This window comes from Gekko japonicus, unplaced genomic scaffold (assembly GCF_001447785.1).
Source record: "Gekko japonicus isolate JY-2015 unplaced genomic scaffold, Gekko_japonicus_V1.1 scaffold572, whole genome shotgun sequence".
NCBI lineage: Eukaryota > Metazoa > Chordata > Lepidosauria > Squamata > Gekkonidae > Gekko > Gekko japonicus.
The window spans coordinates 19,709-35,499 of NW_015167553.1; the positions used below are offsets into that span (position 1 = coordinate 19,709).

General features: G+C 44.4%; 1 protein-coding gene across 1 annotated transcript in view; it reads left to right on the forward strand.

Moving 5' to 3' along the window:
- LOC107112554 (proton myo-inositol cotransporter-like) overlaps window positions 1–15,791 on the forward strand; it is a gene marked incomplete at its 5' end in the record, with an annotated part of 127,333 nt that overhangs the window by 9,602 nt on the left and 101,940 nt on the right. Inside the window, one exon of the mRNA XM_015413709.1 lies at window positions 1,735–1,843. Within this exon, the coding sequence (XP_015269195.1) occupies window positions 1,735–1,843 (109 nt within the window). The remainder of the gene's footprint in view (window positions 1–1,734; window positions 1,844–15,791) is intronic.

Genomic DNA, 15,791 nt, shown 5'->3' on the forward strand with positions numbered 1-15,791 from the left:
TCAGCATCAATGTGCTGTGGTGACCTCAGCAGGGTATAATGACACAGAGTCCACCATTTTATCCAGAGGAACTGATCTCTGCTACCTGAAGAGCAGTTGTAATTTTCAGTGATCTCCAGCCCTCACCTGGAGATTGGCAACAATTGTTACCCAGGAGGAAATGACTGGTCTGGCGGGTGGAGTCTATGGCATTGTACCTGTCTGAGGCCCCACCCCTCCTCAAACCTCACCCTCTCCAGGCTCCACCCCTCAAATCTCCATGAATTTCCCGACCTGGAGTTAGCAACTCTACCTCCTTGCCAGCCAAGCATCAACCTGCCATTATCTGCCCCTCTGATTTCAGCCTTGCATCTCCTCCCCCCTCCCTCCTCGAGATCAGTTTCCACCCCTCTCCTGAGATTGGGAACAATGGTTCCCCAGAAGGGAATGGCTGGTTTGGAGGGTGGAGTCTATTAGATTGTACCAATCTGAGGTCCCACCCCTCCTCAAACCTCACCCTCTCCAGGTTCCATGGATCACCTTTATACCTCTGGTACTTCGTGTCACATTTTATGGCATACATGGCTCGGCCTGACAGAGTGACCTCTATGTCAGACCCAGCCCTTGTAACAAATGAGTTCGACACCTCAGGTGCAGACTGTATTTTATTCAATTTATGATGATACAGGTGGCCTTTGGCATTGCCTCCACTCACTTTCTGCACTGACTGATGTTCAGTAGGCTTGGGTAAAGGTAAAGGTTTCCCTTGCTCGAAAGCCAGTCGAATCCGACTCTAGGGTTGCCGTGCTCATCTCCGTTTCCAAGCCGAAGAGCCAGCGCTGTCCAAAGACGTTTCCGTGGTCATGTGGCCGGCATGACTAAATGCTAAGGCACACGGAATGCTGTTACCTTCCCACCGAAGTGGTACCTATTTATCTACTTGCAATGTCTTGCTTTCGAACTGCTAGGTTGGCAGGAGCTGGAACCAGAAACGGGAGCTCACTCCGTCATGTGGCACTTGGGTCTCGAACCGCTGAACTACCGACCTTCCAGCCTGCAGTTCAGCGTCTTAACCACTTGAGCCACCACAGCTTAGATAATTTTATTTTAATGACTTGTCCCAAACTGGCAGCATTTAGGATAACTTGATCTGTGGCAAATATATACTTAGAAGTAGCTTTAAGCTGTTTACCACAGTGAGAATGTATTACTGAAAAGAGTTTGTAGAGTAGGGGTCCCCAGCATATTGCCTGTGGGCACCATGGCACCTGCTAACACCTTTCCTGGTACCCATGCGTGGGACCAGGTAGGAATTTTGTCCAGCAGGGGTTCTAACTGGCCTTTGGAGAGCTGATTGGTAGTGCAGATATTTTATTTTTTTTAATGTTGCTTTGGTAGCACTATAAGCACAAGGATCTTCATTGCATGACTGAAAGTAAATTGCATGTATGCAATAAAATATGTTCATTTTAAAAAGAATCTTGTTAAACAGAGCTTCTGCCTGAAATGTTGAAGGATTAAATGTCACTCCCTGACATTTTGCAGTTGGCTCTACCTCTGAGCAGCCAATTTGCAGTTGTATTCACCACCCTGTGTCAGAATTCCAGAGGTGTCCAGAGGCATGAAAAGGTTGGGGATCTTAGTATAGAGTAAGCCTAAAAAAAGGTGTGGGCTGACATTTGCAATAATGGAAAATAATTGGTAATGATTTAATTCGTATATTAATAAATTTAATTTTTGTTCCTTTGGTTTAAGGTGGACTTGTGATCTGCAGAATGCTGACCTATCCTCCAACTCGAAGAGAATTGATTGTGGGTTGTGGTCTACAAATGTTCCAGCAACTTGCAGGGATTAACACAGTCATGTATGTATCAATTTCTTTTACTTTTTTTAAAAATGTTGGGATATATTTCAAGTGTTCAAATGTAAAATGGATAAAGATTTGTCTCAGTCATTGAGTACGATACAGAAAAGGGAAAATACACATATAAGAAATTTTAAATAGCATTTTAGGGTTTTCAGATAAGTTTTTATGATATTGAATGAAAATACATCACATATTTCATTTTCCAAAAAACTCCTGGGAAGATTTTCACTTTGTGATTATTGATTGCTTTGTGCTAGGATTAACTAAATGCAGATTTGCAGCCAGCAGGTGCGCTGAGTGCAGGTGGATTGTGTTTTTTTCTATTAAAATCTCCAAATTGGACCCATACAGCATAAGACCAAGGGCTGCTGTGGTCCTTATCCCTGGCTTTTTGAAATTCTGAGTAATATTCCAGATACACATTGTTTGTGAACTTTTCCAACCTCTTTATGGGAACATCTGCAGTCTACACATGTCCATCTGTAGTGGATGTGGGAGAATACTTGTGTTAAATTCTGTTTTGTATCCCCCTAGACTTAGATACATTTGGAGATTTGGCACAACATTTTTTTAACCTGCTGCAGCTACCTGGTTTGCCTGCATACAAGACTCATTTTATGTGTGAATTGCTGTGTAAATGAGAGAGAGCAGAGACTGTGTATGCTGTTGCCACAGACCTAAAAACAATTATATACCAGGCCTGTATTTTGCTCCAGTGCAGTGAACAGCAGCCCCATGGGGCAGTTTCGGTTGGAAAAACGTTTGTGTGTGGGGAGGGAGTATAGACCAAATGCAGTACGTATATTTGAATTCCTTAAGGTTAGGTAAATGTTATGCATCACAAGTGTCTGCAGAACACCTTTCAAGTGCTTTCCTCTGCATTACAAGAGAATCCAGAAAGTATTGTGTCAGAGTCAAATGTTTTTAAGAATGTTGACATAAATATAGTGTATGCAGATGGCAAATAGATGAACTTCTGAAGTTCCTAAAGAAAAATCTCTTTTGGAGCAGCTCCAAACTTTTTTAAAATAGTAGTATGTTGAAGCCTTGTAAAATAGATGGTACACATAAGCTGACTTTGCTTATCCTAAACATACAGATGTGTTTGTGAGCTAAATGCCTTACCAACCAGTAATTTTTGCAGACAGCATGGAATTGCTCTTGTTTGACAGTGTGTGGTGGAGAAGAGGAAAAGGTTACTCCAATAAAACGTTTAGTTCTAAAGGCATGCTAAGGTATAGATTTAGCTAACAATTCCTTAGAAGCCTAGTATTAAAGGTGTGCAATCCAGTGTGGAGGAGTGATTACTCAGTGGTAGAGCATCTGCTTGGCATGCTGAAGGCTCCAAGTTCAATCCCTGGCATCTCCATTTAAGTACTGGGTAGTAGGTGATGTGAAAGATTTCTACAGGAGACCTTGGAGAGCCACTGTCAGAGTAGGCAATACTGACCATGATGGTCTGCTGGTATGATTCAGTATAGGGGCAAGAAAAATAAAGCCCTCACCTGGATAGGCCAGGCAAGCTCGATCCTGTCAGATTTTGAAAACTAAGCACAGTCAACTCTGGCAAGTACTTAGATGGGAGACCTTTGTGTTCTGCTATGCGTGTTCTTAAGTTTCTAGTTGTTTTTCCAACATAAACTTTTAAAAAGGAGCATTGGATGATGTATATATAACCTGTGCAGAGTTACATGTTATAAAATCCTTTAGTATATATTTTTTTCTTACATAAAGGTTTGGTAAAGTATTTCATATTACATATTAACTTACAACAATTACAATTTCCACAGACAAAATGTCCATGAGGAGCAGGGGTCATTTCGTAGAAAAAGAGCTGCAGGAGCTCATTAGCATACCCAATAAGCTATTAGCATAATAGCTCATTAGCATATACCACATCCCCTGACATCACCAGAAGTGATGTCAGAAGGGGAAGCAAAAAGGGGGGGAGGCATCTTCAAAAGCCCCCCCTTCCCTACTCCAGCTGGCCTGTGGGCGGGGAGCAAAGAAAGAAGGGGTTTAAACTTTAACTTAAACTTTAAACCCCTTCTCTCAAGAGATTGCACCATCACTGCGGCGCAACTCCATAGAGAGTTTAAACCCCTTCTCTCAAGAGATTGCACCATCACTGCGGCGCAACTCCATAGAGAGTTTAAACCCCTTCTCTCAAGAGATTGCACCATCACTGCGGCGCAACTCCATAGAGAGTTTAAACCCCTTCTCTCGAGAGTCACATTGCAGCAGCGGTGCGATCTTTCCATTGTATTCTATGGGGCCATAGAATACAATGGAGAGATGCTGCAACTCTAGAGTGAAGGGGCTTGGGGGTGGGGGTGGGGAGCTGGTGGCAGGGCTCGCTTTCATTCAGGAAAGCCTCCTTATCTCTCCTTGCTGTTCTCTGGAAATCTTTATTCAGTTGGGTAAATCTTTTCTTTTCACCTTTGCCTTTTTCTTTTCTTCTTTCCTCAGCTATTTGTAAAGCATAATCAGACAGCCACTTTGCTTTCTTGCATTTCTTTTTCTTTGGGACGGGAATTTAAATTTTAGTATATTCTGCATTTTTCCGTGTATTTCCTTCCAATATCTTTTTGCTTTTTTACAAGTCTACCACATATGCCATCTATGTCTTGGCATTTCCTTTTTTAAAACTTTTTTTATTAAAAACTTTTATATACTTATAAAAATCAAACTTAAGGAAAATAAGACAGAAAAAAGAGGAAATAAAGGAAAAAAGAGAAAAATAAGAGAGAAAAGAGAAAGAATGAAAGAACATATCCTTAAAACTTCCAAATTTTCTCAACGACAAGGCCCAATACAATCAATTATTGCTAAATATAAAAAATTAAACATAATCACTTATTCCAATATCATAACCATTACAATAATACATTCTTACTGATTATTTTTTCTATTAAGTTTTTCCTTACTCATCAAATCCACATATCATCAATTCATTTTTTTCATTTTAATGCAGAAAGTCAATAAGGGGCTTCCAGTTCAATAAAAATTGATATTGTCTTCCTTAATCAGAAAAGTAAGTTTGGCCATTTCTTCAAATTTTAACATCTTAAACGACCATTCTAGTACTGTACTGTAGGTATTTTTGTAGTACTGTAGGTATTTTAATCTTGCTGTTGTAATCTTGCTACTGTAATCATCTAAAGAAACAAAATTCCATGACTATTTTCAAGCTGCTTGTCCATCAGTCCTAAAATAAAGGCTTCTGGCTTCATTTGTATGTTACTTTTTAAAATCTTCTGTATTAATGATTTTTTTGTATCCAAAATTTCTAAGTTGTATTAAAAGTCCACCACATATGATAAAATGTCCCTTCATGCTGTTCACAGTTCCAGCATTTATTCAACATATTTTATACATTTTAGCCAATTAATCATATTTTTAGCCAAAAACCCATTTTTTAACATTTTCCTTTAAGATTCACACAATGAGAATTTCAAGGCTTCAATCACATTCTTTACCATTGGTCCATTTGTGTATCATGTCCAAAGTTCTTAGCCCATTTTATCATGCAATCTTTCACCTGTTCTTCTGTTACATATTTCATTAAGAGTTTATACATTTTAACTTGAAGATTATTTGTACATAACTCTGTTTCGAATACCGTCTTATTTTCATCAAAACCATAGAGTTGTTGATCTGATTTCAATCTTTATAATTGTGCATAGACAAACCATTGACAATTATATCCTTCTTTTATCAAATCTTCCCTTGATTTAATCTTATATTCACCTTGTGTGAAAGATAATAAATCATGGTAAGTTAACCATTCATGTTTAAATACCATTTCTTATCTATAAAATGCTTCTTGAGTTGAAGGCCACAAAGTTGTTTTGGGACATAGCCTAGATTTATATTTGTTCCATATTCTCAATAGCGCATGTCTAATATACTGATTTTTAAAGTCTACATTAACCTTACCTTTTTCATACCAACCAAATCTCAAATCATGTCCCTCCATTTCTAATAACTTTCTGTTTCTTAGCAGTAACCATTCTTTTAGCCAAACCAAACAACATTGCAAAACATAATTTCAAATCAGGAAAGCCCAGTGCTCCTCTTCCTTTAGCATCTTGCAAAATTTTATATTTAACACATGGTTTTTCCCTTGCCAAACAAAGTTATATATATCTTTTTGCCATTCTTTAAATCACCCTGCCAACAAACGTCCGCATGGTCAAAGCAATGGTATTCCCAGTAGTCATGTATGGCTGCAAGAGTTGGACTATAAGGAAGGCCAAGCGCCGAAGAATAGATTCTTTTGAACTATGGTGCTGGAGGAGACTATGGTGCTTGAGAGTCCCTTGGACTGCAAGAAGATCAAATCAGTCAATCCTAAAAGAAATCAACCCTGACTGTTCCCTGGAAGGCCAGATAATGAAACTGAAGCTCAAATACTTTGGCCACCAAATGAGAAGGGAGCACTCACTGGAGAAGACCCTGATGCTGGGAAAGATTGAAGGTCAAAGAAGACGGGGACGGCAAAGGATGAGATGGTTAGACAGTGTCATAGATGCAACGAACATGAAATTGAGCAAACTTCAGAGGACGGCAGAAAACCAGAAGGCCTGGTGTGATCTGGTCCATGGGGTCGCGAAGAGTCGGACTCGACTGTGCGACTGAACAAAAACAACAAATGGTATATAAGATGTCAACACTGATATTGTTGAAACAAAAATAGGATCCTAAGAGCGCAATCCTGAGCCACGCCCATCTTGCAGTGGCCAGCTGCAGTGCAGGGGCAGCACCACTAGTTGGCTTCCTAAGGGGCAAGTTACACTGCAGCAGAGCGGGGGGGGGAGTATAGGTGACTGCTTGCAAGGCCGTGTCCATGGTGATTCCACTGCAGTGTGACCTCGCAGTGTAGTGCCAAAGCGGGGCGGCACGAGGAGCAGGGCACTTCACGCTGCAGGATGAGTCCTGGGAGCACATGCCATTGCATGTCACAGCTGGGGGTGGGGAAGGGTGGCTCAGGAGGACCTCATTCTCCTCTCCCTCCCCACCCCCTGACAGAGACCCACTGCAATAACTGGCATGCAGTTGCCGTTAGTTTTCATTCTTGCATGCCAGCATGTCCAGTGGCCACCCCCCAAACCCCAACTTCTCCAAAGACATCAAGTCCACCCACTCAGTGGCTCCCCTCACCTTTGGTTCAGGGAACCCCCATGATCCCTTGCCCCCTCACTGCTACTTGTACAGATGCTGTTCCCCCTGAATGCTGGAGGACCTCGGTCCTGGAGCAGGCACACAGGCCCTTATCCATTCACTCCTTTCATTAGCAACCTCTTCCCCCTGGTGGCTGGCATCATCTCCCTCTCCTCCATTTCAGGCTCATAACAACCCCATGAGTTTGGTCAGACTGAGGGCGTGCATCTGCCCCAAGGCCACCTGCCTAGCTTGTATGGTATAAGTGTATGACAGAATCTGGCTCTCCCAGATCCAGCCTCACGCTCTCACCACCCCAAGCCACCCGCAGCATCTGAGAGCCCTTTCTCTGAGACATGTCCTCAGGAAGCCCACAGAGGGAGTGGCAGATGGGATGGGGAGGGAGTGGGACAGGGAGGGGTGTAGACCTCCTGTCATGTAACAGAAACCAAGCAGCTGAGATGCAGTCAGTGTTCCCTCTAAGCTGAGTTAGTGTGAGCTAGCTCATAGTTTTTTGGTGTCCGGCTCACACATTTTTGTCTCAGCTCAGGAAGGATGGCTCCAGAGCAAACTAATTTATGCAGCAGCCAAATCGGTTGCTCACAATTTGAATGCCAGGAGCTCACAAAGTAGGATTTTTGCTCACAAGTCTCCACAGCTTAGAGGGAGAATTGGATGCAGTTGTGGCACAATGTAGACTTCATTGCACTGGAACCCATGGCAAGGGGTGAGGACATGGTCCACTTCCACCATGGGGACTGAGGATCCCCTGCATGGCATGCTTTTAAGTAGAGGTGGCATCTAAGGTGGATCTTGGAAGGGCTTGCTGGGTGTGATGCTCCACTTCAAGAGGAGGACTGGAACAGCGGACTGTGCAGTGTGTGTGAGGGGCAGGACTTGCCACACCTCCAAGTCTCTCTGTTGAATTCCCACCTTTTCCCACTCTTTCAATATTCTTTCTTCTGTATGTATAGGTATTATTTGGAGGGAAAAAATTAATTTTAGCAGTATAATTGCAAAGATTCCTCCCAGCCATGAGCTTTTTAATTTTTTTTCCATTTGATAAACTGCATGTGTCAATTTCCAGATCTTCTGGTAATTATTTTTTTTAAAAAAAGATAACAGTTTTGCCCGGTCACATTTATTCCCAAATATTTAATAGGATCGGTGGCTACTGTACATTCTATACTCTTTATAATACCTTCTTGTTGTTGTGTTAAAAATTTCATTGTCATTTTTGTCTCTTTCTGTTGATCTTGTATTCTGAAAAGTTTCCAAATTCTTCAATATGTTCCATCAAGTACTGTAGAAATTTTTGGGGATCCAAGACTATTAGAATCACATTGTCTGCATAACTTTTCAATTCTACGTCATCCACTTTTATTCCTTTGATCCTTGTATCTTGTCTGATGTTTGTAGCTAAAGTCTCTAGGGTAAATAATAATGGTGACAAGGGACATCCCTGGCATGTTCCTTTTTCAATTGGCTTTGCTTCTGTTCATTTTCCATTTTTTAAAATCTTTCCTTGTTGGTTCGAATATATACCTTGCATCCAGTTCCAAAATTCAGGGCCACAGCCCATATTTTGAAGTACATTCGGTAGAAAAGGCCATATTATCAAATGCTTTCTTTGAATCCAGAAATAAAATAAAAACACTGCTTTCTTTCTTTTCTTGTTTACAAATTCAGTTGCATCTAATATGAATCGTATATTATCCTTCATATACCTCTTTGCTACAAAGCCTATTTGATCAGTGTGTATTAGATCTGGTTTATGGTTTCTTAGTCTTTCTGCCATTACTATGGCAAAGATTTTGTTATCTGTATTCAGCAGATAGGGTTACATTATTGTCTTCTTTGTATATTAACATTATGTATGCCTCTTGTCTTTCTTTCTTTTATCTCATTCATAACTTTTTGTAATGGTATCATTAAAACTTCTTCAAAATGTTTGCAATATGTTGCTATAAGCCCATCCAGGCCTGGTGCTGGTGTTTCATGAAGCCCCATATTTGGTTGCATTTTTTAAAGATAAACACTGTCAATTAGGAAAAAAACATCCAGGTACCTACACAGGTTTGCTTATGGAGCAAATGGCAGTTTAGGGGAAGGGAATAATTCAAAGTGGAAAATTGGCATTTATTTGCTTAGGTGACTTCTAGCCCATCTTTCTCTAGAACAACTCAAGACAGGTTAAATATTTAATTAAAAATCATAAAAATTGCAAGAATTAACTAAAATCCAAGCCACTGAAGCTTGAGGGTATTGAGTGCTCAGGCCTTGTGTGGTAATCCGGGAAGAGTTTGGCTATTTGGCTGGTGTACCGTCCGCCTAACGCACCAACCAACAGCCTGCCATCTCTGGTCGAGGCGGTGTCAGGCTGGGCATTAGAGTACCCTAGGCTGATAGTCTTGGGCGACTTCAATGTCCATGCTGACGATGCGGCCTCAGTACCGGCAATAGACCTGGTGTCGTCCATGGCGGCGCTAGGACTCACCCAATTTGTAACAACCGCCACTCATTGGGCTGGGCATACACTCGACCTGACCTTCGCGGCAGAGGTTACTGTGAACTGGATCACTGCCTTGGCAGTGCCATGGTCAGACCACCTTGCCCTGAAGGCCCAGGTGAATGTGTCACCCTGACCCTGTTTGGGCGGCAAGCATATTTTGGCTCACCTGTGTAGCCAAATGGACCCTCACCGGCTTCAGATGGCCCTATGGGATCCTATGCCCCCTGGCAGCTCATTAGATGAGTTTGTCGAGGACTGGCACAGTTGGCTTTTGGCAGCCATCGACGAGATTGCTCCCTGATGCCCTCTGCGCCCTCACTCTAAGCGGTCTCCCTGGTTTACCGAGGAGCTCCAGCTGATGAAAGAAGGGCTTAGACGGTTAGAGAGACGGTGGCGGCGTGCCTGCGACAAAGCAACAAGAGCATCTTATAGGACGTTTATGAGATCCTATGAGGTGGCAATGAAAGCCACGAAGAGACAATTCTATGCAGCTGTGGTTGCATCTGCTAGCTCACACCCAGCACAATTATTTAGAACCATTTGGTCATTAACAGAGCTGCCACAGGGCAGATCAAATGTTAGGGAATTGGATATCGGCTGCGAGGCTTTTGCAAGCTATTTTGCAGATAAAGACCTGCGACTCCACCACGATCTCCCTGCCACATTTGAGACAGTGAGCGAACTCCAGGCTCCATGCACGTCTTTTGGTTCTATTCTGGATCATTTCAGTCCACTCAGCCTTGAGGAAGTCGACAATGGTACGCCCAACCACGTGCAGCCTTGATCCGTGTCCTTCATAGCTTATAAAAGCTGGCCATGAAGGTTTACGAGGTGCCCTCAGGGATATTATCAACAAGTCCCTTGCCGAGGGACTGTTCCCGGGGGCACTCAAGGAAGCGATGGTCCACCCTCTCTTGAAAAAAACATCTTTGGACCCGGCTGAATTGACCAACTATTGGCTGGTTTCCAACTTGCCCTATTTGGGCAAATTACTTGAGAGGACGGTGGCGGTTCAGTTGCAGAGCTTTATGAATGACACTTCCATGCTAGACCCATTCCAGTCCGGCTTCCTTCTGGGTCATGGGATGGAGACGGTACTGGTCGCACTTACAGATGACCTCCAGAGGCATCTAGATCGAGGCGGTATGGCAGTGCTGTTGTTGTTAGATCTGTCGGTGGCCTCGCCGACACTGGGATTCAGGGGCTTACCTTGCAGTGGCTTGTCTCTTTTCTCCACGGTCGGGGACAGAGGGGGGTGTTAGGGGAATAGACATCCCAGAGGTACCCGCTGGCTTGTGGGGTTCTTCAAGAGGCGGTACTGTCCCCGATGTTATTTAACATCTACATGCACCCCCTTGCCCAGATTACCCAGAGGCATAGGCTAGGGTGCCATCAATATGCAGATGACACCCAGCTATATCTGTTGCTGGGCGGTCAGTCCGACTCTACCCCAGATGACCTGGAGTGGGCGCTTTGTGGCGTGGCGGGCTGGCTTAGACTGAGTCAACTGAAACTGAATCCAACGAAGACGGAGGTCCCGTGCCTCAGTCGGAGTGGACCAGGGGTAGGGATCCCACTCCCGACCTTCGACGCCATTGGTGCCAGCGCCGAGGGTTAGGACCTTGGGAGTGCTCCTGGATGCCACCTTAATAATGGAGGCCCAGGTAGCAGCCACTGCCAAGGCAGCCTCTTACCATCTTCGGCTGATTAGGCAGTTGGTTCCCTTCCTCGAACACAAAGACCTGTCAACAGTGATCCATGCTATGGTCACCTCGAGATTAGACCACTGCAACGCTCTCTACATGGGGCTGCCCTTGTCTCAGATCCGGCCAGGCTGTTGATGGGCCTCTCTGTACGAGATCACATCCAGCCTGTGCTGAAGGCACTGCACTGGCTACCAATAGTGTACCAGATATGTTTCAAGGTGCTGGTTCTGACGTTTAAAGCCCTATATGGTCAGAGGCCTGCCTACTTGAGGGACCGTCTTTCCCCACGTATGCCCCAGAGACCACTGAGGTCAGGAGCACAGAATCGCCTGACTCTTCCTGGCCCGAGAGACATTAAGTTGGCTGCCACTAGAGCCAGGGCCTTTTCAGCGGCAACTCCACGCTGGTAGAACGAGCTCCCGGATAACGTCAGGGCCCTGCAGGACCTTTTACAATTCCGCAGGACCTGCACAACAGAGCTCTTCCACCAGGCTTTTGATTAGGGGCTGCAGCTGATGAGTGGGCAACTGGCAAATGTGCCACTGACGAATGCGCTGCCGGAGTACATCCCAGCCCACATGAATCATCGACTGGTTATTCCCTTTGTTTGGTTATTGCACGCTGCCATCATTCTTACTAGTACTGTTAGCCACTTAGGTTTTGTTTGTATATTCCATTGCATTTTAATGTATTTATTGTTTTAGTGTTTTAATGTTGTTAGCCGCCTTGAGCCAACCCTGTGGCAAGGCAGGATAAAAATGGAAATAAATAAATAAATAAAGATAAAACATAAAATGACCACAATATTAATAAAACAGCAAATAAATAAAATTTCATACAATATGCCAAGAATGGTTATTTGTTTCATAAAAACTCCTCTAAATACTTCTGTTTTTGGGAGCCTAAGAAAGAATAGCACTGTAAGGCCTCCTGGCATTATCCAGAACTTGCATTGCATCAAATGGGGTCCATCACCAGAGGTTTTCTAGTGTAAGCAGTAACCACTGTAGGCACTAAGCCTATCTGCTGGCGTTCTTAGCAGCCCTTGTTCAGGAGTGCATAATGGGAGAGTAGTCCAGAAGATGGGGATAGGATTAGCCCACAGTTCCCCAGTCCCTTGGCTACTTTTGATTTATTAAAACCTGCAGCAGATCAGATTATGCATTGTTCACTATCTTGTCTTGTTTAGCCCTCGGTCTTCCAAGAAGAAAACAGTCTACTGCTTTGTTTGTTTTGTGCAACTTTTCTGTCTTCTAAAATACCTTCTTCCAAGACTCTATTGCTAATAACTTGCATGTTCTCATGAGCACTAATGTTAGGGTTCTGCTGTCAATTGTTAAACCCCAACTTCAGGAATAAGCAAGTTTTTTTCAGAAATGTCAGTTTCACTGGAGGACTACTATTTATTAGCTTGTGTATGGACTCTATAATATTTTCTCCATATTGTTGCCATTTGCTGCGTTCATAACTAATTACTAGTAGCAGAAATTTTACACTTTCACTCCAGTATTATTCAGAAACTGGTATAATTTACTGTGAAAACTCTCTCTCAATCATCATGCTTCAGACCATATTTTGTTGTGGCCTTTAGAACCTGCATAAGAACGGCACATTAGTGCAAGCTTTAGAGAATATTAGCTCTAGATAAATGTATCCTATCTATAGTCTTCTTTGCTTAGCTGTGGAAAGCATTTGTGTGTTATTAAGAGCACTTTCTTAGCCTAGTCCCCCCCCCCCCCTTGATCCTGCCAGGAAGTCATAGTACTGTCTGATTACAGCCTGTTGCCTTGGTAATAACTGTAATGTCACAAATTCAGTATTATAACTTCATTGCAGGATCAAAAAGCAGGGGGTGTGCAGACTATGTGGGGAAAAGCCCAATGGTTTTGTTGTAATGCACAGCTTTTGTAATTAGCAAATCAAATAAGATGAAGAGAAAACAGTTTTTTTAAAAAAAAATTGAAATAAGTGTTCCGGTGTTTCAGAGGCATAGAAATAGCTCTTCTCTTCTAGATGTGAAATGCAATTAATAATCCCATGTTCTTTTTACATTTTTCTAATATTTTTACTTCAGTCATCTATCTGTTCTGTGCCTGTCATTGACATTCTGAGATATAAACAAAATTATCTGTTGCAACGGCAATAAAAGCAGTTTTAAAGTATTTAAACCTTTTTTAGTGATAGCAGTTATTCTACTCACCCATATTTCTTAAGTTTATATTCCTGACCTTTTGATAATGGAACGGTATAGTGTGCATGTGTGTGTGTGTAAGCAAAATGTGATCTTTAGAATGGCTTATCAGAGTGATCTTTAGAATGGCTTACAGGAGGAATAGGTATGCCCCTTCTGTCAAAATCAGATCGGTGCAGTCTGCAGTAACCAACGTTACTGGGCAGTCTGCAGTAACCAACGTTAGCACATGCATGGGCACAAATACACATTCACAGCAAAAAGCCAGCACTCTATTTCACACGTGTCCCAGCCCCCCTGCCATTTCAAAGCATTCCCCAGTCACAAAACACAATCACAAAAGCCCCCTTTGCACCAAAAAAAGATTCAAAACACCCAGGGACTCAATTTTCCCATCCCCCAACCCACGGCCAGGCGCTACACCCTTGGGGGAAAGCCGACACGTGGTTGCCACGCCCCCAAGGGCTGCCAGCGGCCGCCATCTTGCCCTCCCCTTGAAGCAAGGCCCTCAGGGAGGCGGGACTTCCGGTGGAGGGAGGCACTCATCAAAGTCTGATTTTGACAGAAGGGGCATACCTATTCCTCCTGCTTACCTTCACTCATTACATTTAAGAAGATGTGTAAAACCGTTTTCCTCCAGAGAACATTTACTGGAGGGTAAATTGCCTTGACATGGATATCTTGGAAGCTAAACAGGTTCTGCCTTGGTCAATATTTGGATGGGAGAGCACTATGGAATACTAGGGTTGCTATGCAGAGGCAGACAATGGCAAACTACCTCCAAACGTCTCTTGCCTTGCAACATAGCAGCAACCCCCCCTGCTTTACTACTGCTTACTACTACTGCTATTATTATTTCAATTGAGAGTCTACTTTTGTATTATATGAAACAAGCGGGAATCCACAAGGACCTACAGGAGGCATCTCACTATCCCTTCCTCCACTATTTCCTCTTTTGCTTTCCTGAAAGCCCCATAGCTTCTCCTCTTTTCCTGCTTCCTTCTCTCCTTGTAGGGTTGCCAACCTGGAGATCTCTTGAAATCACGAGGAATCTCACAACTACAGAGATCAGTTATCTTTAGGGTTGCCAGCTCAAAGTTGAGAAATTCCAGGAGATTTGGGGGTGGAATCTTTGGATGGTGAGGTTTGGGGAGGGAAATTACCTCAGCAAGGTATAATGCCATAGAGTCCAACCTCCAAAGCAGACAGGGTTGCCAGCTCCATGTTGGTAAATTCCTGGAGATTTGGGGGTGGAGCCTTGGGAAGCTGAGGTTTGAGTTTGGAAGTGACCTCAGCAGGGTATAATACCATAAACTCCACCCTTCAAAGCAGCTATTTTCTGTACGGGAAGTGATCTCTGTCATTTGGAGATAAATTGTAATTCCAGGAGATCTCCAGCTCTCACCTGGAGGCTGGCAACATTAGTTCCCCTGGAGGAAATAACTGCTTTGGAAGGTGGAGTCTATGGCGTTATATCTGTCTGACATCTCTCCTTGCCTCCATCCCAACCATCCTCAGGCTCCACCCCTCCAATATCAATGAATTTCCCAACCTGGAGTTGACATCCCTGTCTCCTTCCCACCCAACAGCCAACCTCCCTTTATCTGCCCATCTGTTTTCAGCTTTCCATCTCCTTTCCCCCTGCAGTTTCTACTGAGGAAATCTATGGTCTTTCTCCACAGTGGGGACTAAAGCAGTTTACATTATTCTCTCCTCCTTTTTATCCGCACAACCAGGGCTCTAGTCGGGGGGGAGCGCTCCGGAGCGCCGCTCCGGAAGAGAACCTCCAGGGGGCGGGGCGGTCACGTGGTGAAGCCCCGCCCCCTACTTAACCCCGCCCTCTGCTTCGATCCTCATTCCGTGTGAGAACGAGGACGAAGCAGGAGGGTAAGTAGCGGGGCCTTCCCTTCCCCGGGGCCTTCCCTTCCCTCCCCCATCCCCCCCACCCCGTCCATCCTTCTCTCTCCCGGCCGCGTGTAGCGGCCGGAAAAGAGAGGCCCGGGCCCTTCCCTTCCCAGCGGAGTGCGAATGCGCTCCGCTGGGGAGAATTCTCCCCCCACCCCGACCATCCCTCTCTCTCCTGGCCGCGTGTAGCGGCCGGGAAGAGAGGCCCGGGCCCTTCCCATCCCCCCCACCCCATCCATCCCTCTCCCGGCAGCGAGGAAGAGGCCGCCAACCTCCACGGCCTTTGCTTTCGCCGCTCCCGGTCCGGGAGCGGCCAGAGCAAAGGCCAGAGCGCCCACCCCACTCTTTCTCGCTACTCCGGAGCCCTCTGGAGCAGCGAGGAAGAGGCCGCCAACCTCCCGGGCCTTTGCTCTGGCCGCTCCCGGACCGGGAGCGGCCAGAGCGCCCACCCCCCTCTTCCTCGCTGCT